The sequence below is a fragment of the Cynocephalus volans genome, chromosome X, assembly GCF_027409185.1.
Source record: "Cynocephalus volans isolate mCynVol1 chromosome X, mCynVol1.pri, whole genome shotgun sequence".
Lineage (NCBI taxonomy): Eukaryota > Metazoa > Chordata > Mammalia > Dermoptera > Cynocephalidae > Cynocephalus > Cynocephalus volans.
The window spans coordinates 31,059,230-31,083,958 of record NC_084478.1 but is presented as its reverse complement, the minus strand read 5'-3'; the positions used below and the strand labels follow the sequence as shown (position 1 = coordinate 31,083,958).

The following is a 24,729-nucleotide window of genomic DNA, read 5'->3' as shown; positions in this document are numbered from 1 at the left end:
GATGTATGAAACAGCTGAATTATAGACCAGAAGACGGAGGCCATGTTGAGAGCTGTGCGATACCGGCAGCTACACCTGGCCCCCCTCCATCCCTGCAGCAGCCTCCAGGCCTGGCCCAACTGCACACTCCCACACCTAATATACCTCATGGTGCTGACCTAACTTAGTCTAAGTTAGCAACAAAGTGATAGGGAAGAGGGAGCCTAAAGGATACTGCAGGTATAAAGTCATTTAATGGTTTTATATTCCCTCCACTGGGAAGTAAAATTGTTACTCATACTCAAGCAGTCAAAGGGGAAAGTTGACAGTCAGTTTCCTATAAACCAGTGAGGAACAACTATTTCTCTTCTAAAACCACTTATCTGGAGGGAGGAAAGTCCAAAACTAAGTTAACTGGGAAGTCAGCAATCAAGAAAAATAATCTTAACATCACTAAGCAAAGCAGATCTTATGATCCTGAAATAGTTGAGTAGATAAAAGCAAAAAACCTACACTGTCAATTTCTTCTTTGCCCTGTGCATCACTGTCGTAACTCTGAAGGTCCAGCAACACCAATCCATGTGGGTAAATTCTCAAATTGGCAAAGCTACAAAGGAAAGTTAATTTTCAGGTTAGGAACTGGATCACAGCATTCAAAAGAAAAAACATGCCACCCCAATTAAGAGAAAAGATCACTGCTCTTTTTTCCCTAAATTACAGTTAACCCTTTTGCTTTCTTATTAGGGCCTCTCTTCTTGGAGAAAGAAGCTACCAATCATTTATGGGAGACTTAGAGGAAGCACCAAATACTGTGGTTTCAAAACTGTTCTTGGGCCCAGAAAGTGGTTCGGCAGCAGTTCTGTGAATCCGATTTTTATAAAAAGATTCCCAGGTGATTCTGCCAGGTTTAGTAACCACCGTCTTAAGAGGAAGGAAGGGTGAGGAAAGGCAAACTGGGTTCGTCCAATTAACTTTCAGAGTTCAAATCAGTTTTCCTGACTGCAGGGAGATGGTGGCTGTTGAGCTCTTTTACCTGCCCGTAATCCTGCCGACTGGGCCAATTGTCGAGCTAAGGCTGGGTCTGGAGCTCACAGACCCCTCAAGCCTGTTGTCCAGACTGGGTCACAAACCCTTCACATGCCAGGCTGGGTCACCAAACCCCTCACACACAGGTCTATGAGCTAGGTAACCGGCCAGAAGGTCCTTGGAAGCCATAGATTAGAAAGCATGGCCCCGTGGAGCAGCATCCACCCGAGGCAGATGCCAGCCAAGCCGCAGGGCCGTGCATGCACACTAACTCCACCCACACACACACAATTTGCTTACAAAGAATGAACCACACCACCCCCAACCGGACCTAAGGTGAGAGGGCCTGATTAAATTATTCTATTTTCCCAACAGTGGCTAAATTAATTTAGTAAGGAGTCAGTAAACTCCAGCCTGTGGCATGTTTTTATAAAGGCTGCAGGCTAAGAATGGTTTACGTTTTTTAAAGAGTTGTTTAAATAAAAGAATGTGACAACGACCTTACGTAGCTCCTTACAGAATGTTTTCTGACCCCAAATTTAGTGAATTTGACTGGCCCTTTTTTTCATGAAATAAATACATTTGAGTGTATCACATACAATTAGACATGTTTGATGAAACTTGTTTTCATTATATGCATATATTTGTATTGCATATACAGACATAAAATTACTCCTTACTATGAGTTGTGGTTAAAGTTCAAAAAATATTAAATTAGAAAAAGAATTTGTTCAGAGAATAAAGGCAGCATATACAGATTAAAAATACAGATAAAAACTAGATTAAAAAAATAGATAAAACTAGTTCATTTCACCTTTAACCCTTAAATCAAGTTCATTTATACCTGAATGACCCAATAACCTTTCCCTCTTCCTCCATCACCTGCAACACAGAGGAAGAGAGGGGCCAGGGTGAAGGACAGAGAAATGCCACCCACCCCGGGTGAAGGATAGAGAAATGCCACCCACCCCGGGTGAAGGATAGAGAAATGCCATCCCTTAAGCATTTGGGTGGTTCCAGTGTGAACACAGAGAACACCAGAAGGTAGGGTCGAGTACCAAACTCAAAGATGGGAGCTCCTAGAGATAAAACCAGAAATAGAAAGACAAAAAGTTACGGGGGTGGTTGATGGAGAACCTGAAAAAAGTGGCTTAGGACTAGGGCCAGACTGTTCAGCATCACGTAAGGACCATTAACCTGGAAGAAGCCAGAAGCCAGGGTGTGGGACTGAGGTCCTTTCTCCCTAAACCCATGTACAAGGTGGGAGAAGTGGGGTTTCAGGACAGGCACCTTGGAATGGGATACAGTTGAACAAGTAAAAGATTCATCATGTTGATTCTCATTTTTTCTGTTTTCAGAGTCAATTTCTTTTTTTTTTTTTTTTTTAAAGATGACCGGTCAGGGGATCTTAACCCTTGACTTGGTGGTGTCAGCACCACGCTCAGCCAGTGAGCAAACCGGCCATCCCTATATGGGATCCGAACCCGCGGCCTTGGTGTTATCAGCACCACACTCTCCCAAGTGAGCCACGGGCCAGCCCTCAGAGTCAATTTCTAAGCAGCTCCTGCCTCTCAAAAACTTTCTGGGAAGAATTCTAAACCCTCTGTACAACTGGACTTGGTGTCTATGGTGGAAACTTCAAGAACTGTGATGGAGAGGTAGGCGGGGCTTGGCTGTAAAGGGCTTAGAAGAGGGTAAGAGAGGAAACTTTGCACCTGGCAGTGGAGGAGGAGCCTACCAAGGGGCTGAGTGCAGACCTGCAGAAGCCCAAGGGTTCAAGGACAGCTGCAGCGCCTGCACTTCTGGGGACTCTGTTAACCGGGCCAGATGGAGGGCAGAGAAGGGTTTGGTAGTGGTAGTGTTGATTACGGTCACCCTTAAGGAAGAAAATAACCATTTTACATATATTTGAGGTATATGCTAAACACACATATGGAGGTTTGCTATACAGTAAGAGACATAAGTCTGGGCTTTGAAAGGAAGGGGTGTGGATGTCTTTGAGAGGCATCAGGATAGAGAACACCAATTAATGCCACAGGGGTGGGCCATGTAGACTTATAAAGAGAATTATTGAGATGGGGGTGACGGGCTCAAAAAGTAAAAGTTTCTCTCATCTAACAGCATTATCTTCTGGGCCTCTGGAAGACCACGGGGGTATTTTCTCTTTTAAAAGAAAAACAAGGAAGGGTTAGCTGGTTAGCTCAGTTGGTTAGAGTGCAGTATTTATACCAAGGTCAAGGGTTCGGATCCCTTTACCAGCCAGCAATAAAGGAGAAAAAAAAAAAAAGGGAGAGAAAGTGGGACATTAAGGAAGCCTAGTATTCTAATACTTTGCACCCATTGGGGGACTAAAATAAAAGCTATCGAAAAAACTCAAGAGGTTACATTTTTAAATTAATAGTGCAAATTACTAAAAATCTTAATTAATAAGCTTGTCTAGATATAATATAAACCTAGATTTAAGAAAATATAAAGAGCTCAATGCACTGACATTTTCTGCCATTGGTCATTTCTTAATTTAGGTTTTCTTTCCTACTCTCAGAGCACATTTACTTTCAATTACAGACTGACTACAAAAAGTCTATATAGTCTACAAAGTCTTTTAAAAAAAAAAAAAAAACCCACACACCAAAGACTTGACCTCTTGGATCATCTCGGCTTCCTGTCAAGCTACTTACATTTTCCTAGGGTCTGCACTAACTGACAGTCACTCCTAACAGTGCTACTCAGAGCATGACCAGCAGACCAGCAGCATCAGCACTGGCGGGAAGCTTGTTGGAAATAGGACCCAGGCCCTGCTCCAGCCCTACTGCATCAAATTCTTGAAGTAAGGGCCCTGGAATCTGCATCTTGATCAACTCCAAATCACTGCCTGCCACTGCTTAAGCTGCCAGACACTGGCCACACAGAGGAATCACTGGGACTTTAGAGAAATGCAATGTCCATGCCCAGTAGCCTCAGTATCTGAGGAGAATGCCCAGGCATGGCTATTTTGTGAAAGCTCTCCCAGGAGATTCTAATGTGCAACTGGTGCTGAGAAGCAATGAATTCGAGCCACCTCCTAAAAGATGTCAAAGGAGAAAAAAATACTTGAACACATCCCACAGGCACACTGCTCTTCCTTAAGAGCCCGGATCTGAAGAAGAGCACTGAGGCCACCTCACCTGCCATTTTTGTTTGTGTAGGTTGCTAAGTAGCCATGTTCCTGCCAGGTGTGCACCGACTCTGCCATCCCCTGCTCCTGGAAGATGGACTGGAGGCCTTTCAGAATGGTCTCACCGTCAGCTGGAGAACAAGGAAGAGAAAGCAAGGTGGTGAGGAAGAAATTTTTGGAAGGAAAGCCAATGAGGCAGTTTGACAACTGAACCTTATGAGAAAATCTGTACAATGGTTGCCAGCATCACTTATCCCCTTTTGTCATGAGCTATAACCATTCTTCACCCTGCAAGAGAAGGCTTCACACATCAGGTTACACACAAAAGCCTGACCACAAATAACTGTGCCAAGGGCAAAGAGACAGACATTCGGCCTAACTAGAGATAGCAGAACAAAATATTCAGCCTAACCAATTCTACTTTAGGTTAAATAAACTAATGAGAATACACAGTACTAGAAAGGAGATGCCCATCCACTGTTGATGGGTATTATAAATGACCTAAAAACTTGATTTTCCAGGTGTTTTACAAAAAGGATGTACTGCTTTTATAATTGGGGGGAAAAAAGATAAATTACATGGCGTTACTCAGCAATGGTTCAAAATGGTAGAAAATGAACAATTCCATATGAATCACTTGCTGGGTTGTGGTCCCCCCGGACCCCCCACCCCAGTCCAGAAGCCAATCCTGCACCCTGCTCCCCACCCCAAAGTGGAGCTCAATGTTGCCAGGTAGGACTAAGGTCAAGGTTACAGAAAATGCATTAACTTCTGCTGGTCTACTTGTCTTCAAGAACATCTAACATTGCAATACTTAGAAGAAAAGCAAAATGCAGTTTTTCTTCCCTAGTTATATCTGCAAAGCAGGCATTACCGGATAAAGGTAAAATGAAGAACCAAGATGTGACCAGAGGAATTACTCTTTACTGTCCCACGAACCCTCTGCAGGCTGGCTCTACAAGAAGAAAAAAACAACATAGCCTGGAAAGCATCAAAACGAAGCATGCCTATGACCTGTACAAAGGCAAGAGAAAAAAAAGATTCACAGCTGACTGCAGTGTGGTTTCCCAGAAAAAGTACATTAGAATTCCTGCCACAGGAACCAGCCCAAATGCCCATCATCAGATGAGTGGATACGGAAAATGTGGTACATCTACACAATGGAATACTACTCAGCTATAAAAACAAATGAAATACTGCCATTTGCAACAACATGGATGGACCTTGAGAGAATTATATTAAGTGAAACAAGTCAGGCACAGAAAGAGAAATACCACATGTTCTCACTTATTGGTGGGAGCTAAAAATTAATATATAAATTCACACACTCACACACACACACACACACACACACACACACACACACAAACACACACACACAAAAACGGGGGGGGAAGAAGATATAACAACCACAATTATTTGAAGTTGATACGACAAGCAAACAGAAAGGACATTGTTGGGTGGGAGGGGGGGAGGGAGAAGGGAGGGAGGTTTTGGTGATGGGGAGCAATAATCAGCCACAATGTATATCGACAAAATAAAATTTAAAAAAATTTAAAAAAAAAAACAAAAAAAAAAAGAATTCCTGCCACAAACTAAGCAGCGTGAAAACTGGAACTGGATTTTTTTCTTTTTTTTTTTCCGCTATGCATAAAGAGTCTACTTCAGTGACTTTTGGAACTGTGTTCCCAAGACCTTCTTAGTACACAGAAAGAATGAAGGCCAAAATGGGAGGTTCAGAGGCCAAATTTAACAGTAGATATGTCTTATTCTGGCCTGCAAAGGCTTTTTAAAAGCATGAACTAGCTGCCATTTAAAAATCAGATTTCATCTCTTCCACTATAGTGGATGGAATGATGGTCCCCAAAAAGATATGTCTATATTCTAACCTCCAGAACCTAGGAATGTAACGTTATTCGTTATTCGGAAATGGGTCTTTGCAGCTGTAATTAAGTTAAGATCTTGAGATGAGAGCACCTGGATTATCCAGGTGGGCCCTAAATCTAATCACAAGTGTCCTTATTAGAGACAGAAGAGGAGAAGACACAGGGGAAAAAAAAAAAAAAAAAAAAAAGGAGCAGGTGCTACAAAGACAGAGGCAGAGACTGGGGCGATGCATCCAAACAGCAGAAGCTGGAAGAAGAAAGTGTGGCCCTGCCACACCTTGATCTCAGACTTCTGGCCTCCAGAACTGTAAGAGACTCAATCTGCTGTTTTAAGCCTCCAATCTGTAGTACTTGGTTACAGCAGCTTTAGCAAACTGATACACCCACCAGAAATCCAATGTATTTTCAATTTCGCTGAACAGTGAATGGAGTAGTAAACACGGCAGTAAAACCGTAATTTTTCAATCTTCTGAACAGCCAAATACAGACAGAGCAATTAAGATAGTGCAACCAAAACTCACAGACACATTTAGAACTAGATGACAGAGTGTACCCCAAACTGGGAGGAGGTGGAAATAAATGGGCCATGACTCTGACACCTCTGTGGTACCAGCATTTGTGTAGAGAGAAAGGAGAGAGAAAGCAAAGGGACTCCCCCTCCCTCTGAAAGTCACCAACGGGTGTTCACCCCCCAAGGAAGGGGTTTCCTCCCCTCAAAGCGAGGACGGAGCTGAAACCCGAAACCCGTGGGGAGAGGAGGGGACCTGGGTAGGGCCAGATAGCAAGGGGTGGTCAAGCTCTGTGCATGGCCAAAATGAACGAACTGAGGCCACTTCCAGGAAAAAGCCCCACATCAGGGAGAGACTACAACACAAGCACCTACAAACATGAGCAGCAGCCCAATCAGTCATGAAATTCTCACTTACTCCTAGCAAAACTGCACCTTTGGGAAACTCATTTGGCAGAAAATAATCTAGCTTGCTTTGCTATTCTCAAATTGGTTTCAGGAAATTAAAAGGAAAGGTCTGAATTATATCCCTAGAACTGTAGCGTTTTAGACTGAATTCCACCTCCCTAAAAAAAAGTTCTGATTTCAAACTTGATAAAAATGAACTATCCGTGTTGGGTTTGTGTTTGCCACCGAAGCATGGTGGGTCAGCCCAACCTGGCAGAATTTACCCTGAATATGAAAACCACTATGTAATTATGCAATCCCTCCTTGGCTAGAACAGATGTTTTCTGTCTTGAAAGTATATAAAACAAATCATCACTCCTGGTAAACGGCCTCAAGACTGGGTTCTGTTGGCACATTACAAAACAGAACACAAATCCCTCATACTGGTGAAGGGATAATCCAGGAGGGGCCATGATATGAGTGACTGACCAGGCTGTGCCGTGAAGTCCCTGGGGGGGCGGGGGCTGCGGCTGTGCCCTGGGGCAAACTACATTCCCTTGAGCCAGGGAGAGGGAGTGCCTTTGTCCAACCCAGGCAAAGGCCTTGACCACTAGCCAAGCCCAGCATGGCAGCTGCCCCCCGCCCCCCCAACTGGCACAATGAGCAGAAAGGCACCCTGTGGGATAAAGGAAGCCCTTCAACCATGTTTCAAACTGAAGAAAAAAAATTACAAAAAAAAATCCAATTTGAACAGCTAACTTGTTTCTACACTACGGGCTTACTCCCCCCGCCTTCACGGTTCAGTAAAACTAGGCCAAATCAGAACGTATTTCTGGCAGTCAAGTGTTCACTCCCCCACACGCCCAAGTCCGTTTGTGTGGCTGCCTGGTCCCTGTGGGCATCTAAGTGGGCCCTGCCAGGAAGATGTCTGCAGGGCATTATGGGGACCATGCCGTTTTGCCCACGTGTCCATCTCACTTCATACTCATCTTCCTCCTGATCTGGGGCCTCCTCCATTACCCATGTTGCTCCCAGCCCTTGGGAAAGAATTCAGAAAGAGGATCTAGAGCTGAAAACTTCCCAGTATCTCTTTTCCAGAACCAGGGTTTTAAAGTGAAAACTGAAAGTCAAATCTATGAGCTCCACTAGGATGAAAGAGGTGGCTTGCTAAGTCATCTTGATCTTAGGTGCTCAATAAATGTTCTGTGGGCAAATGAAAAATTATTTCATGTGGCTGAATTCATCATCTGTATTACTATACCTCGCAGAGTTTCTAGAACATCTAGATCAGTGGTTTTCAATCGTAGCTGCACACTATAATCACCTAGGGAGTTTTTAAAAATTCTGATGCCACACGTTAGACCAATTAAATAAAAATCTGGGAGTGGGACCCAGGCATCAGTATTTTTAAAAGCTCCCTGGGAAATTCCAATGTTGAGAACTGCTAACACCCAATACAAAAAAGAAAAAGAGGGCTGGCCGGTTAGCTCAGTTGGTTAGAGCATGGGGCTGATAACACCAAGGTCCAGGGTTCAATTCCCTGCACTGGCCAGCTGCCAAAAAAAAGAAAAAAGAAACCCCCTACCATCTCCATACTAATTACACCAAAGTCACCAAAAAGTTATAGAAAATGTTCAGTGAACAGAAGGTGTGAAAAAAGTCCAAACTCTTTACTAACTGAAGCCACAGGTAATCAATGACATGCCCCAGAAAATGCTTTGCAATTATTTCACATTTCAGCTTTCATGCCCGTCTAGTAAAGAACTCATAAAATGACCAAGCAAATCAGACTTGTTCTATTGGTGTTCCTTAACACTGGGGCAGGGTTGATAATGTGGTGTGAAGGACTATCCTGTCTCTCACAGGACTTTGGCAACCCAGCCATGTTCGCCAAATGTCAGTAATGCCCCCACCCCATTGTCAGAAAAAGACTCCACACCCCAACTGCCCCAAGGGTGGATGAGGGGCAATACAATCCCTTGCGAACTACTAGATGCTCTACATTTCACATGGGTGAAAATGAGCCTGGGGTCAGAGCACAGCCAAATTTGGGAACAAAGGATAGCAATGTCATAAACGCCTACAAATCAGAAGAAAAATTGAAAGTGTAAATCCCAAGGCTAAAAGAGATATAACCACACTGCTTTCAAATAGATATGGTAATCCAAACTAGGCCAACAAAATGTTGTTTGGCAGGTCTTAGAAAATTCACTTCAATGGCCAGGCAAGATGTCATATAGTAACTAGTGTATCACTCGGAACCTTCCAAAGTGCTCAAACACAGTGACCTCTCCCAGGGCAAAATGTGTCCTTTGTCCACTGAACAACACAATGTCCCTGTTTCCAGACCACTGCCTGCTTTGTGTTTGTTCAACAATAAATTAAAATGAATCAACCGGTACAAATTAAATACATCACTACCAAAAGAAGGGAAGGGAAGACAGGAAGGGAAAAAAAAAAAACAATCAAGGCCTAAGTTTCATCTCCCTGCCTCATTTTCTCCCAGAGATCCATTTAGAGACCTCTCTTGGAGAACCTCATTCCTCTGACCATGAGCATCAGCTCCAGATGGCCGAAGCCCAGATCTGTGTATCTAGCTGGAACCTACCACCTCCCAAGCAACTGCTCCCAGCACAGTTCCAATCACAAGTCTGATGTCAAAACCAGGCCCATGACTTCCCTACTCCTATTGATGGTTATAACACCAGCCACTTAAGATCCCCCGTGATAGTTCTCCTCCCCCAAGCTTTCCCCACAAATCTCCCCCCACAGCCTCTCTACCCGACCCAAACGCACTGGCCAGGACACTTCTCACATACAGAGCTAACTTTTTTTTTTTTTTTTTTGGACCGGTAAGGGGATTGCAACCCTTGGCATGGTGTTGTCCACACCACGCTCAGCCTGTGAGCGCACCGGCCACCCCTATATAGGATCCGAACCCGCGGCCTCGGCGCTACTAGCGCCACACTCTCCTGAGTGAGCCACGGGGCCGGCCCCATAGCTAACTTCTTCAACCATAACCTGGAGACACTACTTTAGAGAGTTCCTATAATGGAATCCAGAACAAATGTTAGTTCCTCCCATCCCTTGTGGGCTTGTACTGCTTTTTGATGACTGATTCGTAGGGTGGGCAGCCCTGTGTGCATAAGAAGATTAGCTGTACCAACCCAACCTTACTAGCCCAGGGAGTCCAGGGAATCATGCTGAATAAAAACACAAGACACCACACACCCTGGCAAAAAGGCAGGAAAAAGCATACTTCGGGTATATTCTTGGTCCTTCTTCAGCTTTAAGTAGCTAAAATATTCCTTAAGATGAATCCCATTAGAGGCTGCCCTAGGAAATAAGCAATGCTCACAGTCTGGGGTAGGGGGAGAGAAGAAAAAAAAAACTCAGCTAACTCCACTTGTGACCTGGCCTTGGGGCTTTAAGTTTTTTACAACTTCAAAAACTTCAGCTAAGAAAACTCAGGCCACGGGAACACTGGCTGGTGTGCCAGCTTTCTGAAAGCTACACAATCCTGAGGGTCTTGTGTACTGACACCCTCCCCCCGTGCAGAGCCATCAGACCACCAGCCAAGCTCAGCCCGCCCTGCCACGGGCCGGAGCCTTAGCGTCTCTGCAAAACGAGGGGGTTGGAACAGAAGATGTGCCTTTGCATTCCTTTCAGTAGCACCTGGCTTATGAAATTAGGAGATGAAATTCTATTCTTGCAAGTTTGGTTTTCATTATGAAGGCTAGAAATTCTATGCCTCCCCACCAAGCCCCTACCCCACAATGCTTTGCCTCCTAGATCTCTCACCCACAAGGGCTCAAGCTGTCTAAGAGACAAGGGGTGGGGATGAGGAAGTGATGAGGCCCAAAGATGAACCACTTACCACCCAGGTGCAAGGGCCCACCCATGGTCAGGTCCACACCTTCACCCCCTTTTTCAGGGGTCTGTACTCTCTCCACGGGAATATGGCCCAGAAGCTAGCTGGCAACAGATCGGGTTTGCAGCTCTCTGCAGGGGGAAGCATAAACACAGGCGTCCTTTCCCCAAAATGCCAGACTCTGATGTCAGAGAACCTAAGAGGCAGGCTCAGGTTGTGCATGCTTTCCCTTCATGCGTAAACCAGGTTTCTGTTTTTTTCTTGATGGACCCCTAAACCTGCAAGAGGAAGAAAGAGACTGGACTCCAATCCAGTTTGAAGGTATTCTGATAGCTGCTTTAAAAACCTACTCAGATTTTCTAATCTTGATAGTGGTAGTGGTAACATGACTGTATGCATTGATCAAAACTCAGAGAACTGTACACTAAAATTTTCTCTATACAAATTATACCTCAAGTTACCAACACCACCGGCATAATTCTTCTGAAAAGAGTAATAAAACAGCATAAGCATAAGCGCCCCTCAGGACTCCCTCTCACCCAAGTCAGTGCTCGAGAACATCTTTTGATCTCACTCAGAATATGCTAGGTTCAACCAAAAACATGAAGATTGACAGGCAAGTCCAGATTATCGAAATCAGGGGACTTACAGAAAAAGCCTTCATATTTCACAATAAGAAAATTTTCAATTATACTAAAATGTTTTAACTTTTAATTTTAAAAAAGGGTCTGACCAAGGAGACCTCTCAGACACTCAGAAGTCGAATGAATGTCCAGGGATTAAAGTGAGTGAAGGTCAAGCACAGGCGGTTCCTTGGCATGCTTTACTTCTACGGCTTGGTTTTATATTCCCATGTCCAGACTTTTTTACAACAGCTGCACAACAACTAATCTCATCACACAAAACCCAAGCAACAAATGTTAAGAGCACCATGACTCATAATAGCCAAAAAGTAGAAACAACCCAAATGTCCATTGAAGTTATAAATGGATAAGCAGAATGTGGTATATCCATACCACAAACTGTTATTCACCTATAAAAGGAAAGAAGTACTGATACATGCTACACACAACATGGACGGACATTGAAAACATGATGCTAAGTAAAAGAAACCAGTCACAAAACACCACATATTTTGTAAGATTTAGCCAGAAAAGGCAAATCCAGAGAGGAGGGCAGACTAGCAGTTGCCAGGGTGGGAGAAATAGGGGGGAGGGGGGCTAGCAGAGAGGGGGGCTAGGAGGAATGGGGTGATGGTTAAGGGGTACAGGATTTCTTTTTAAGGTGATTAAAATGTTCTAAAATTGATTGCAGTGATGCTATTACAACTCCTGAATATACTGAAAACCACTGAATTGTACACGTTAAATAGGGGAACTGTATGGCATGTGAATCATATCTCAATAAAGCCGTCCCCAAAAAAACCCAAACAAGCTGAGCCTTCAAATTCCCACTTACTCTGAGGTAACCAAGGCAACAGAAAAAAAAGTCCCAGAAGTCCTTTCTCCCCTCCTCCCTCTACCACAAGGCATGCGCCAGGCATAGGCTCAGATGCAACACACACCAGGTAAAGGGGCTGCAAGGGGTGGTCTTCACTACCCGCTCCCAGCCATCACAGAATGGCAAGCGTTCAAGCGGCTGCTGTGTGCAAGCACTGTCCCAGACACTGGAAGTACCTGGCTCCCTCACTGCTTTTCTGCCACTGAAGCACCTAGGCTCAATCACAGCAGCTAAGGCTGCAAAATACAGAAAGGGACAATGGCGTAAACAACTGGGAGGGCTTATTTTCAGAGCAGTTTCTGATGTTCGCAGAAGAGCAACCAAACCAGGAAAAATTACAGGAAAAAATACAGAGGGCAAGGGGAAAAAAAAAAAAAAAGACCTACCGAAGTTGGATTAACAGCAATACAGTTGGATACAACGCCAATACAGAAATAACACTCAAGCTCTTTTCATGCAAACATGCATTAAGGAAAGCCATATGGGAATGTTTATAGAGTACCAGCCACAATAACCGTTTCTTAAAACACACAATACACTGAGTTATAGCATGATGTAAATGTGTTGTTAATTATTTAACTGCCCTGCTTACCAGTTCCCACTGCAAGGGCGAGCAGTTAAAGGGACATTTCCCATAGACACGTAGGGCCAGACTCCTGTCACCCTCCCCTAAGACCTAGTGGAAAGTAGGCAGGAGTCCGTCGCTCTCCTTTAAAATAATGCCAACCTAGGTCCTTCATGAGCCAATCTCCTTAGGAAATTAAAGTAGGGCTTATAAAAAATATAATTTATGACATACACTCCTAACCCCTCTTTGGTTCAGAAACTGAGCACTAATCCAACACTGTACCCTCTCCTTCCTAGTAAGCCCTTTTCCCCACAAGACTAGCAGAGTCTGAAAATTAGAGACAGACCCCAGGCCTGATTCCTCCTTGCTACCTCCCAGGGAAGGCAACACCTTGCTAGGGCTGTCAAGAGTGACTGAAACTCTCCTTTCCCCACCCTTCTGCCTTCACGCAAAGAGGAGTCTAAATAATATTTAGAAAATAAGGCACAGATGGGGACATTATGCTAAAGCCTGCCTTCACTGAAGGGAAGGTAGTACAGGTAATTTGCAGCTATGAGACACTGAACCACCAGGCCACCTGACCTCTCTCAGGAGGAATCATTCAAGCAACATAAGGTGGCCTACCACGTGGTATGGGCCCCATAAGCTTAAGGACCGCGTTTTCGGAGAAGAGGAAGGAGTAAACTCAGGCCCAGAGCTGTGGAAAAGAACCAAGGCAGAGGACTAGGAAAAGAGATCAGGACCCACAAAGAAGCCTCTTCAAGGGGGCTCCGCTACAACCCAACAGGAAGTAATTAAAGAAGTGATGCCAGGCACAGCAGCATCATAAAGAGGACAAGGAAGAAGGTGTCAAGAGGAGACTTGCAGTGTTTGAGGTTAGAGGCTAGGAGGCTTCTGGACAAGGTAAAATGACCAGCCCTTCCTTACCTTTAGCTCAAAATTGGTATCCACAGTCCCCTTGAGGTATGGAGAGGGTCCCCAGCCACCACCTACCCTCACCCCCTCATCGCACAGAGAAGCAGTTTGAAAACAGAGGTTCTAGGTGGGCCCAAGGGTGGACGGTAATGGTTTCCTTCAGCTCCGTCGAGAAGAGGAACAAGATTTTTCCCAAAGTAAAAACTGGGATTGCCACTTTTATTATCCAGGAAGTATGAACTATGCTTTCGGAGAACTTAACCAACATCATGAACATCCAGCCTTCTTCTAACTTTTTTTTTTTTTCTTCTTCTCACTAACTTTAAAGTGGGCAGAATCCCTTATATGTCACACCTATTACCACTTATGTTTCTATGAACAATTCAAGGTTTTCTGTCTGAGCGTCTATGCCAGGCTGTGAATCAACAATGAAATAGTATTTCCAAAGATAAAACAGTTTGGTCTTTGTGAACTTTGTGATGTCAGAAATTGCATTTATGTCAGAGCGGTCCCTGAAGAGGCCCCTTGGCCTTCCCTCCCTCCGGCTTTGTCAGAGCACTATCAGCAAAGTCCACAGTCAGGTGGGCCCCCTTCAGAACAGGCCTCAAAGGAGATTACTCAGCACTGAGGAGGTGCTTAGAAAAGTGCAACTGGAGAACAGCATAAAGATGAAAGACAAAGGACACAAGACAAAAGTACCTGAACACAGAGAGGGCCATGTGCTATGATGGATTCCAGATGAGAAAAAAGCCACGTGTGGGGCCTGGAAATCTGGACTTCAAAGTTTTTTCAGATGGCTCTGAAGCGAGCAAGCAAGCAACCAACCAACAACATTGGATTTAGACAGTCTAAATGAAGGGGTGGGCATACTTCTTCTGTAAAGGGCCACATAGTAAAGTGTTCAGGCTTTGCAAGCCAAATCAGGTCTTGGTCACATATTCTTCTTTGTGAATGTCTTACAACTCCAAAAATCCAAAAACCATGTTTAGCTGCAGAGTCATATAAAAATAGGCCAGATAAGCAGGATTTGGCCCAACCAAGGGCTTTACTTTGCTGACACCTGGTCTAAGGTCTTTCCAGCTCTAAATACCCAACCAACATGGACACCCAGCTGTAATTCTACAACCTAAATTTCCTGAAGTGACGTTCTTTGAATTTGAGACTAGAATATTCTGAGGAGTATTTCCTACATTCAAGTTAGCAACTTATCAAATGATGAAAAAAATAGCAGCTCATACCCTATATAACTAGGACCCCTGCTTTTTAAGGAATACGTGGAGATAACATTAGCAACTAGTGGAAACAACCCCACACTAGAAAATGAGAATACTTAAGAGTACCAGTCTCCATTTTAAAGTCTCAAATCACCAATCTATGCTCCCACTTCAAGAACCTAGAAAAAGGGAAAAATAAACCCAAAACAAACAGAAGGAACGGACAACAGCAGAAATCAATGAAATTGAAAACAGAAACTATAGGGGGGAGGAAATCAATGCAGCAAAAGGCTATTTCTTTGAAAATATCAATAGAGGGCCGAGCCCGTGGCGCACTCGGTAGAGTGCTGCGCTGGGAGCACGGCGACGCTCCCGCCGCGGGTTCGGATCCTATATAAGAATGACCAGTGCACTCACTGGCTGAGTGCTGGTCACGAAAAAACGACAAAAAAAAAAGAAAATATCAATAGAATTGACAAACTCTAGCAAGACTGACATAGAGAAGAGACAGCTCCAATATTAGGAGTAACGGGATATCACTACAGACCCTGCAGGCACCAAAAAGATAATAAGGGAATACTTCAAACAACTCTACACATGCAAATTTAACAACTTAATAATGAAATGGGCCAATTCTTCTAAAAACACAAACTACCACAATTCACTCAAGAGGAAATACATAACCTGAATGCCCTATAACTATTAAGGGAATTTAATTTATAATTTAAAAACTTCAAAAAAAGAATCCTTGAGGTCCAGATGTTTTCACCGGAGAATTCTACTAAACATTTAAAGAACAATTAACACCAATTCTACACAATCTCTTCAAGGAAATAGAAGAGGAGAGAAGGCCTCCCAATTTTATGAAGCCAGTATTATCCTAATATCAAAACCAGACAAAAACAGTCCAAAGAAAGAAACCTACAGAGCCATAACCCTCATGAATATAAACCCAAAAATGCTTAACAAAGTCTTAACAAAATCTTTAGCAAATAGGATTCAGCAATATAGAAAAATTATATACCATGACCAAGTGGGATTTATTCCAGGTATGCAAGACTGGTTCAATATTCAAAAATCAATGTGATCTACCATATTAATAGGCTAAAAAAGAAAAAAAAAATCACATGATCATATTGACTGATACATAAAAAGTATCTGATGACATTCAACACCCATTCAAGATTAAAATGCACAGAAAAATGAAAATAGAGCTTCCTCAACTTGATAAAGAGCATCTACAAAAAACCTACAGCTAGCGCAACACTCAATGGTAAAATACTGAACTGCTTTCCCCCTAAGGTCAGGAACAAAGGCAAAGATGTCTGCTCTCACTGCTGCTATGGGACATAGTAATCAAAGTATATCCAGCTGACTAAGGCACAGAGAGGTTAAGCCTAACTAAGGTCACACAGCTAGTAAGCGGTGGAGCCAGGATTCAAACCCAAGCAAGTTAGGCTCCAAAATCCAGTGCTTTTAATCATGACACTGTGTTGCCTTCCTTACTTATATATGATAGGATTACACAGTTGGGTTCCCCTTTTCTTTGTATTTCCCTACACCCTGTAGTCTAAAATGAGCAAATAACTTTTAAAAAATTTATGTAAAAAGACAAATGTATAAATAACTACTTGAACAGTTTCTGCAGCCTCTTCAAGTAAAGCCAGATATTTATTCAAAGAAAAAAAGTAAATCACAGTAACTCCAGTGACAATATAATATTCACATAATGCTTTGTAAATCAAGTCCTATCACAGTTTTCTAAGTTCATGGTAAGCTCTTTCCTCTCCAGCACCAGACCACGTGCTCCAGACTAGACAAACCCCACTTAAGAACATCAAACACTTGGACAGACAGGCCCATGACCCTCATCCTCGAAACCCCAGAACCTACTGGGCCACTTAGCCACAGTATTATACAGTTCAGAGATTCAATGTTAAACCATTTACAAAATCTATACCACTACTGTTTTCCAAAGCATGAGCCAAGGCACTGATCCTGAAAATACTGAGAAAAAGCCTTCTTTGTTGAACCAAGTTTGAGAAACATTCTATATCTTCCATGCTCTAAGGCCAGCAGAGAAATTCAGAATGCCCACTGGCACATTCTTGTTTTAACCCATGATCTGTAGTCCTTCCAGAAGAGATAATTTGGTATTAAATATAACAATGTCCTAGAAATTGCTCAGAATTCTCACCAGAGAAATTTTCATTTGGGAAAAATGGAGCTATGCAACAGACACGTGATACCTTAAAAATCAAAGTGTCCTTTTAAAATTCTGCTTTAGTAACTTAGGGAGGCCCTTTAAATAAAGTAGACCAACCTTCAAATCACAGGCCAACCCATTATTTTCTGCCTCTTCTCTTGCCAGAACTTTCATTATCTTTCAGTACGTTAAATTCACACCTCTTTATAACTGAGCATCTTTATCCACTGGCACAATTTCAAAGTACTAGGTCCTAAGTATTGCAATTAGTGTTAAGTATTATATGTATCATTTGACACTCTTCCAAACATTTTATTGGACATCCCACCCAACCACACAGTGTGTGGGATTTTGGTATCATTAGTGCCTGCACGGAGAGGGAGAAATGAAGGTGCATGTTAAACTACCCACATAGTCAAGTCAGCCCAGGAATGTAGAACATACCATTGGCTCTTACCAGGCTCCTTTTGAGTTTGAGGCTTATCACATAAATGCATTTGATCACGGTATTAGTCCATTTCTGTTGCTTATAACAAAATACCTGGAACTGGGTAATTTATAAGAAAACAAAATTTATTGCTTACAGTTTCAGAGACTGGGAAGTCCAAAGTCAAGGGAACATATTTGGTGAAGACCTTGGTAACAATGATGTAGGAGTCTCACATGGCAGAAAGGCAGAACGAGAGAGACTCTCACACGCTCTCCTTTTAAAGCCCCCAGAACCAGATCTATCTTTCCAAAAGAATGATCAATCTAATCACCTCTTCAAGGCCCCACCTTTCAATTACCATAATAGGATTTCCCACCTCAACAGTTACAGTGGGGATTAAGTTTCAATGAGTTTGGGAGGAGGTGGGCATTCAATCTACAGCAATCACCAGCACCACCATTAGCTCAGTGGCTCCTTCCGGAACACAGATGACAGGATAAATTTAATAAAACACAGGCCCACCACACCTTATGGCCACAGAGCTGTTTTTCCTGGGGTCTGGAAAAGTGCCTGGTTTTAAGAGTTTAACAGAGCATTTGTGCATGGTTTACATACTTGGTTTGCAGATTAAATTGAGAAGGTTTCTTGCCTTTTCGAAAGAACTGGGCTTGTAATTAAACTACCAAGAAATGGTGGTTGCAGCCACAACACACACCAGCAGACTTGGGTTACAGCTGCAGTGAAATGGTGGATTAAAACACCTGGGATATGCAATGACTCCAAAAACTAAACTTAATAATAGCTTCATTGAAGACATTTTTAAACAGACATCCAACCCACAATCCAGTAACTTTATATACTAAACCCTTGCAGGTAAGGATTAGTTAATTGTGGTGGTCCCAATTCAAATTATAAAGTCCATAATTCCTAACCTTCCAAGCACCAAGTCCAAAACTAGAAGCTCTAACATTTCAAAGCTATTAGAGACCACAGCACCTCAGTCTTTATCACCTAAGACAGCTAAGGCCTGCAACTGCCAATTTTAAATACAGCCTATTTAATTATATGCTGAAGGGATGAGAAGATTCCAAATGTTAACTCCTCCCTGCAAAAACAAACACGGCTTTCTCTCCTCAAAAAAACATGAGACAAATTGTCTACCAGTTATTAAACTGGAAAACACTCTCCTTAATGTATCATGCAGGGCTTCAAATTACTTGAAAAAGTACCTCTCCCTTCCTTCTTAACTAGGGTGGGGGTCGCTCCTAATGCCTTGATTACGTCAATTTCTTAAACAGCTAGTAGCTCTTCCACAGCATTTAAAACGGAACTATCCAGTGAGTACTAGATGAGGCTTCTTAATATAAAGTACAAACTAATTTTATCATACGCTACCTGTATAGGTAACTTTGAAGTAGAGCTGAGCAAAATCAATATTCCAGCTGTAAAGAGACAGGAAAAATCTGTGATTAGTGACAATGGCCAGGTGTAGTTGATAATGTGTGGTTTTTGAACTCCAAGCATAATTAAAGAAAACTGTAAGTGTCAGTTAGTGAAAATAATGATGTATTTTTTTTTTCCATCCAAGTCCACAGAACCCCTGAATTGTACACACTGGCCCCCCTTGGGAGTCCACAGACCCCAGGTTCAGACCCCCAGGCTGGAGAGAGAGAACTGGGACTGCCAATTCCATACACTGTATGTTTCTTTTAGGTGGAGTAGGTTTCCCCCCAAGGCTAGCACTATAGGCAAATGTCCCTGGTTGCAATTCTTATTCCATAGGCTTCCCTGATGAGGTTCATTTTTTATTTTATTTTAAATTTTAATTTATCAATATACGATGCAGTTGATTTTCATGTCCCTTTACCAACTCTGCCTTTTCCTCCCTCCTTCTCCCCACCCCATCAACATCATATCTGTTCACTTGTCTTAACAAGTTCAAGGAATTGTGATTGTTGTGTCTTACTCCCCCCTCTTCGTTTGTATATTTACTTATTTATTTTTATTAGCTCCCACAAATAAGTGAGAACATGGAGTATTTCTCTTTCTGTACCTGGCTTATTTCACTTAATATAACTTTCTCTAAGTCCATCCATGTTGCTGTGAATGGCAGTATTTTTTTTAATAGCAGAGTATTCCCTCATGAGGTTCAAAGGCACAAAAGAACCCCTAACCCAAACATTTTCTGCTAAGTCTATAATTCCCAAGCAGCCTTCTTAATTTATTAAACAAGATTTCTGTTATGAAATTAATTTGTGAATTGAGTGACACAAGTCACTTTCTTTCCCTACTCAAACCATATACCAACTGTCCAAAAGACAAGACCCAAAAGCATCAGCTGTGTTTCAAACTCAGGACCCATCCTAATTCTAAAAGGTGGATGGAGGGCCGGCCAGTGGCTCACTCGGGAGGGTGCTGATAACACCAAGGCCATGGGTTCAGATCCTATATAGGGATGGCCGGTTGGCTCACTGGCTGAGCGTGGTGTTGACAACACCAAGCCAAGGGTTGAGATCCCCTTACCAGACATCTTTAAAAAAAAAAAAAAGGGCCGGCCCGTGGCTCACTCGGTAGAGTGCAGTGTTGATAACACCAAGGCCCCGGGTTCGGATCCCATATACGGATGGCCGGTTCGCTCACTGGCTGAGCGTGGTGCTGACAACACCAAGTCAAGGGTTAAGATCCCCTTACCGGTCATCTTTTTTTTTTAAAAAAAAAAAAAAAAAGGTGGATGGGAACCAGCACCTCACCTGTAGTGCAACATAAATTTGGCCCATTTAATCAGGATTTACCAAATACCTACACACGTACCGGAGCTATGTTCAGGATACAAACACTGGAGGTCTACCTTCAAAGATACACACAGCCCAGGGAAAGAAATGAACATAGAAAGGAGGATTGCTAGACCTTTATGGGGCTAAATGGCCTGCTAGAGACTATCTACTCTAACAGGGCTGGGAGAGGCCATCGCAGCTCTGGAGACCCAGCACCCCGCCTAGCACATAGAAATAGGAACAAACCACTATCCTCCATCAGCCTAGAGATACCTAAACATGGGAGAGTTCATTCTTGTGAGTTTCAGGTTGAGAAATCACAAAATGTTTTCTGGGCTCAAGAGTCCTCAAAGTCCAAAACATCACTTACAAGATGAACAAAGGATAAGATTTTTTTTTTTTTTTTTTTTTTTTTAGCGCAAATAAAATTTGTCCTGGTTACCTCATCAGCCAGAACACCAAACGGGCACCATCAGGCCCAACCTCCAATTGCTCCTGGTGGTCTGGTGGCTGCTTGGTACTAGCCGGCTTGCACTGGTAATGAAGTTATATTGGAATCACAACGTAACTAAGTGGTTCAAGTTTAATTCCACTAAAATCACGTCATGGAACTGGAGTATTAGGAAGGAGTACTGACAAATGGGGGGGGGAAGCATGAATCCAGACTCCACAGGCATTTGACTCACCCTTGGGTCACATCCAATACTCACATGCCAAGAGTAATGCCTTTTGACTCATTATCATCAATTAAAATAAATGTTTTTGGAGACCTCACACGTGGATTTCTCACCAAGTGCCCCTTACTGGAAACTAAAAGAACTTAGAAGATACCAGTCTAGCTAGATCCCCTTATTTTTCAAATGTGAATAGGGACATCAAGGGTCACATGCTTCACCCCAAGTGAAATGATGGAGGGATATAAGAAGAATCAGAGTTCTCTTACCCCTAGAACACTTTTGTAAAGATTCAATATCTGATAGACACATACATACACACATCACCGTACTTACTTTCTAGAATGTTTTTCACCTTGCCATCAAAGCTTTATCATCTTTGATTAAGAATAACCGACTGGGAATTAAAATATTAACAGCTCATATTTGATCTTTCCCTCCTAAGAGCCTTCCCCCAACCAGCTACAAAAGAGCCGTCTATTCTGTTCTACACACACATACCATTATCCTTAATCTTTTTTTATTTTACTTTGCACAACCTGCCGTTCCTCCTCCTCCTCCTTTCCAAACTACACATCCATGGTTCTCTCCCCCTCTCCAGCCAGTGTCAGCCCTGGTAAATAAAAATTATCGGAGGCCATTCTTTTGGATTAAGTTCCTGCAGGAGGACCCAACAAACCAGACTAAAAACCAAAATGGAGTCACCACTGGTCACTTAGGTTGTGGTCTGACCTTCGGAGAAGTCAAGAAGAAAGAGTTAACAGCCAATTTCCCAAACAGACCAGTTTTAATCTTCAATAGGTATAACAACGAATTTCCCTCTGCTTTCTCATACAAAAGACACAGCCTGGAGTAACCTGATACTAACCTAGTCAGTTATTTTTCTATTGTTCCGTCTTCCTGTCCCTACCTTACAAGGAAAATAACTTTGAAATGACCAATCTTTTTGTTCTTTGTTTCTGTTTCTTCAGCCTTTTTGTCTATAAAATCACCTTCCTCTGCTGGGCTCACTGGAACACTTACTCTTATTTTATGGAATAACCTGTTGCCCGATTCTAGAATTGCAATAAAGCCAATTGAGATCTTTATATTTGTCATAGATTTGTTCTTTGACAGCCGTTAAATGTTAAAATTCTCTTGCTTTTTCTTCATACAGTTAAGTGAAGGTTTTTTCCCCCTACTTTCACAAAAGACAGAAGCCCCTTGTGAGCCACCATTTCAGGAAGCAACACCTGAATTAAGCTGAAGGAGGTCTAGGGCCGGCCGTGGCTCACTTGGGAGAGTGCGGTGCTCATAACACCAAGGCCACGGGTTCGGATCCTACATAGAGATGGCCGGTTCGCTCACTGGCTGAGCGTGGTCCTGACAACACCAAGTCAAGAGTTCAAATCCCCTTACCGGTCATCTTTAAAAAAAAAAAAAAAAAAAATGCTGAAGGAGGTCTAAGGAAGGGGGACAAGGACTGAGGGGAAGTGCCAGAATCTTCAGGCACCAGGCTGAAGTCATTCTCCTTAAAATCTACAACAAAACCCACGGTGCTTACACCAGGGACAGTTCGAAGACTCACCTCTTGCGAGCTAGGTGACCTTGATCCATTCACCCACTATTTCCCCTCAAGCCTCACCACTAAGTTGAGTATGCCAGAACCTTCACTAACCATTTGGTCCTAAAGCTGGCACGGTAATTACTCAACAAAACCTTAGCTATCTTCTACGCCACCACGTCCACCACCCAATGCACCATTTTACCTGTAGATTCTCGCCAGCAATCTCCCTTCCCTCCACGCTCACCTACGAAATGTGGGAGTTAAAAATGCTTTATTTTCTCCAAGTCATTTCCCACCACCCAAATACACTGACCCTGCTTAACAACGCTACGGTGTTTCACAGCTACTCCCTTAAAAGTAAAAGCCGGATGAGGTGTGAGGTTTTTTTTGTTTGTTTTTTTTTTCTGACAGGGAAAATGAGGCTGAGAAAGATAAATCCAAGGTGGTAGGCAGAGCCAATAAAGAGAAGCAGGACTCAAACCCAGGTGTTGCTCAAATCTTCAGTCTTTATTAAATCTTGTGCCTTCGGAGATCCTTTAAATTTGAGGGAGCAAATGCAAAGTGAGTACTCAGAAGTTCAGAAAGAGAAAGTCAATGTTAAAAATGGTAATCGAAGAGGTTGCTCCATTTAATTCGAAAAAAGATCGAAAAAAAAGCAAGGTACAGGCGAGACACTCCTAGTGGGAAGTGCATTCAAGCCTAAAGCAGTCAGTCACAGGTTTAAAACCCACCAGAAAAAGAAAGAACAGTCCTAGCCCTCCCGCTCTTCCCCCCTCCTTAGAGGGCCCCAGAGAAAAGCAGCCTGCAAAGTACCCCTCCCCTTCAAGGTTCACACGCACAGTTCTCACTTTCCCAGCCCTCTCTGTTCTGGCCGGCTCTGCCTTCTGGACCTCCCCTATTCCGGGACTTGTAATTCCCGCGCCCAGACTTTATCCCTCCCCACCCCCAATACTAATAATCGTTTCCTTTTCCCGTCCCCCCGTCCCTTTCCGGGGGAGCCGTCTCCTACGCAGTCGGCTAAAAATTCTGCAAGCGCCGCGCCGCCGCGGTGCTTCCCCAGTCCAAGCTCCCCACGAGGGGAAACTCCCGCCCCCAGGAGGGAAATTCACCCGCTTGCAAGAGCAGGAAAAGGTCGCGTGGCGGCCCCTCGAGGCGCACGCCCCCACCCGGGCCCGCCGTGCGGGTCGCGCCTCGCTCCGCCGCAGTCCCTCCACCGCCGCCCCACGGGGGCTGGGAGGGGTCCGCCCGCGCCGGGCAGCCCGTAGGGGAGCTCCCTCCCGGCCGGGGTGCGAGGGCGGCGAGCCCGCGTGGGGCGCGGATGGGCGGGCCGGGCCCTGCCTGAAGGGCAGCGCGGCTCCTCCAGGCCCGGTGCTGGGGTCGGGACGGAGCGCGGCACGAGCAGGAGCGCGGCCTCCTCCCGGCCGCCGGTGCACGCGGCCCCGCATTGTTCGGCCCGCAGCGAGCGCCCCGCCCGGCCCTAGTCCTCCGGACGAAGGGGCGGCCAGGGCCTGGCAGGTGGCGGCCGGCGCCCTCACCTTTGGCGCCGAGCATGAAGTCGAGGGTGCTGTGCCGTGCTGCTGCCATAGTGAGGCGAAGCCCTGTGCCATGCCTGGGGGAGGCGGCCGCGGGAGACTGGAGCCGCGCGGCGCGTCGGGCTGCGGCTGGCGGAGAGTGAGCGGCGCCGGGGGAGGCCTGTAGTAGGAGGGGGCGGGGCCGCGGGAGCGACCCGGGGCGCGGGGGCGGGGCCGAGCCCGCCTCCGGGAGGGAGGACGCGGGGACGCCTCCAGCCCCCAACTTGGAGCGCCGGGTGTGAGGCCTCCTAGCTAATGGTGGAAACGTGGGCGCCGCGCTCCCCAGCGTGCGTCACCAATGGCCGCGCCCTGCGCCGAGGCTTGGCTGCCGCTCCCGCCATCCGTTAGGTCACCTTAGGTTTAAACAGCGCAGCGCGACTTCCGGGGGGCCCACCCCTTACACTTCCCCGTATACCTCCCCCAAGCCAAGGCCAAGTGAAGAAAATAAAATGCTAGAATCCACCCCTAATGCCTGAAAGTACTGCCTGCCTTTTTCCTTTTCTTAAAATGCTACAGTTAA

The 24,729-nt window shown here is 44.4% G+C and overlaps 1 protein-coding gene and 1 non-coding gene across 2 annotated transcripts in view; one reads left to right on the top strand and one right to left on the bottom strand.

Moving 5' to 3' along the window:
• Positions 1–24,411, bottom strand: part of SMS (spermine synthase) — a 45,048-nt gene extending 20,637 nt beyond the window's left edge. The window contains exons 1-3 of the mRNA XM_063083751.1: positions 24,174–24,411; positions 4,170–4,290; positions 493–586 (exon numbers count right to left, since the gene is read on the bottom strand). Of these exons, the coding sequence (XP_062939821.1) occupies positions 493–586; positions 4,170–4,290; positions 24,174–24,222 (264 nt within the window). The 5' untranslated portion in view covers positions 24,223–24,411. The remainder of the gene's footprint in view (positions 1–492; positions 587–4,169; positions 4,291–24,173) is intronic.
• TRNAI-GAU (transfer RNA isoleucine (anticodon GAU)) lies at positions 8,418–8,492 on the top strand. Its single transcript has one exon. It is a non-coding gene; the product is annotated as a tRNA-Ile (tRNA).
• Positions 24,412–24,729: the final 318 nt, after the last annotated feature.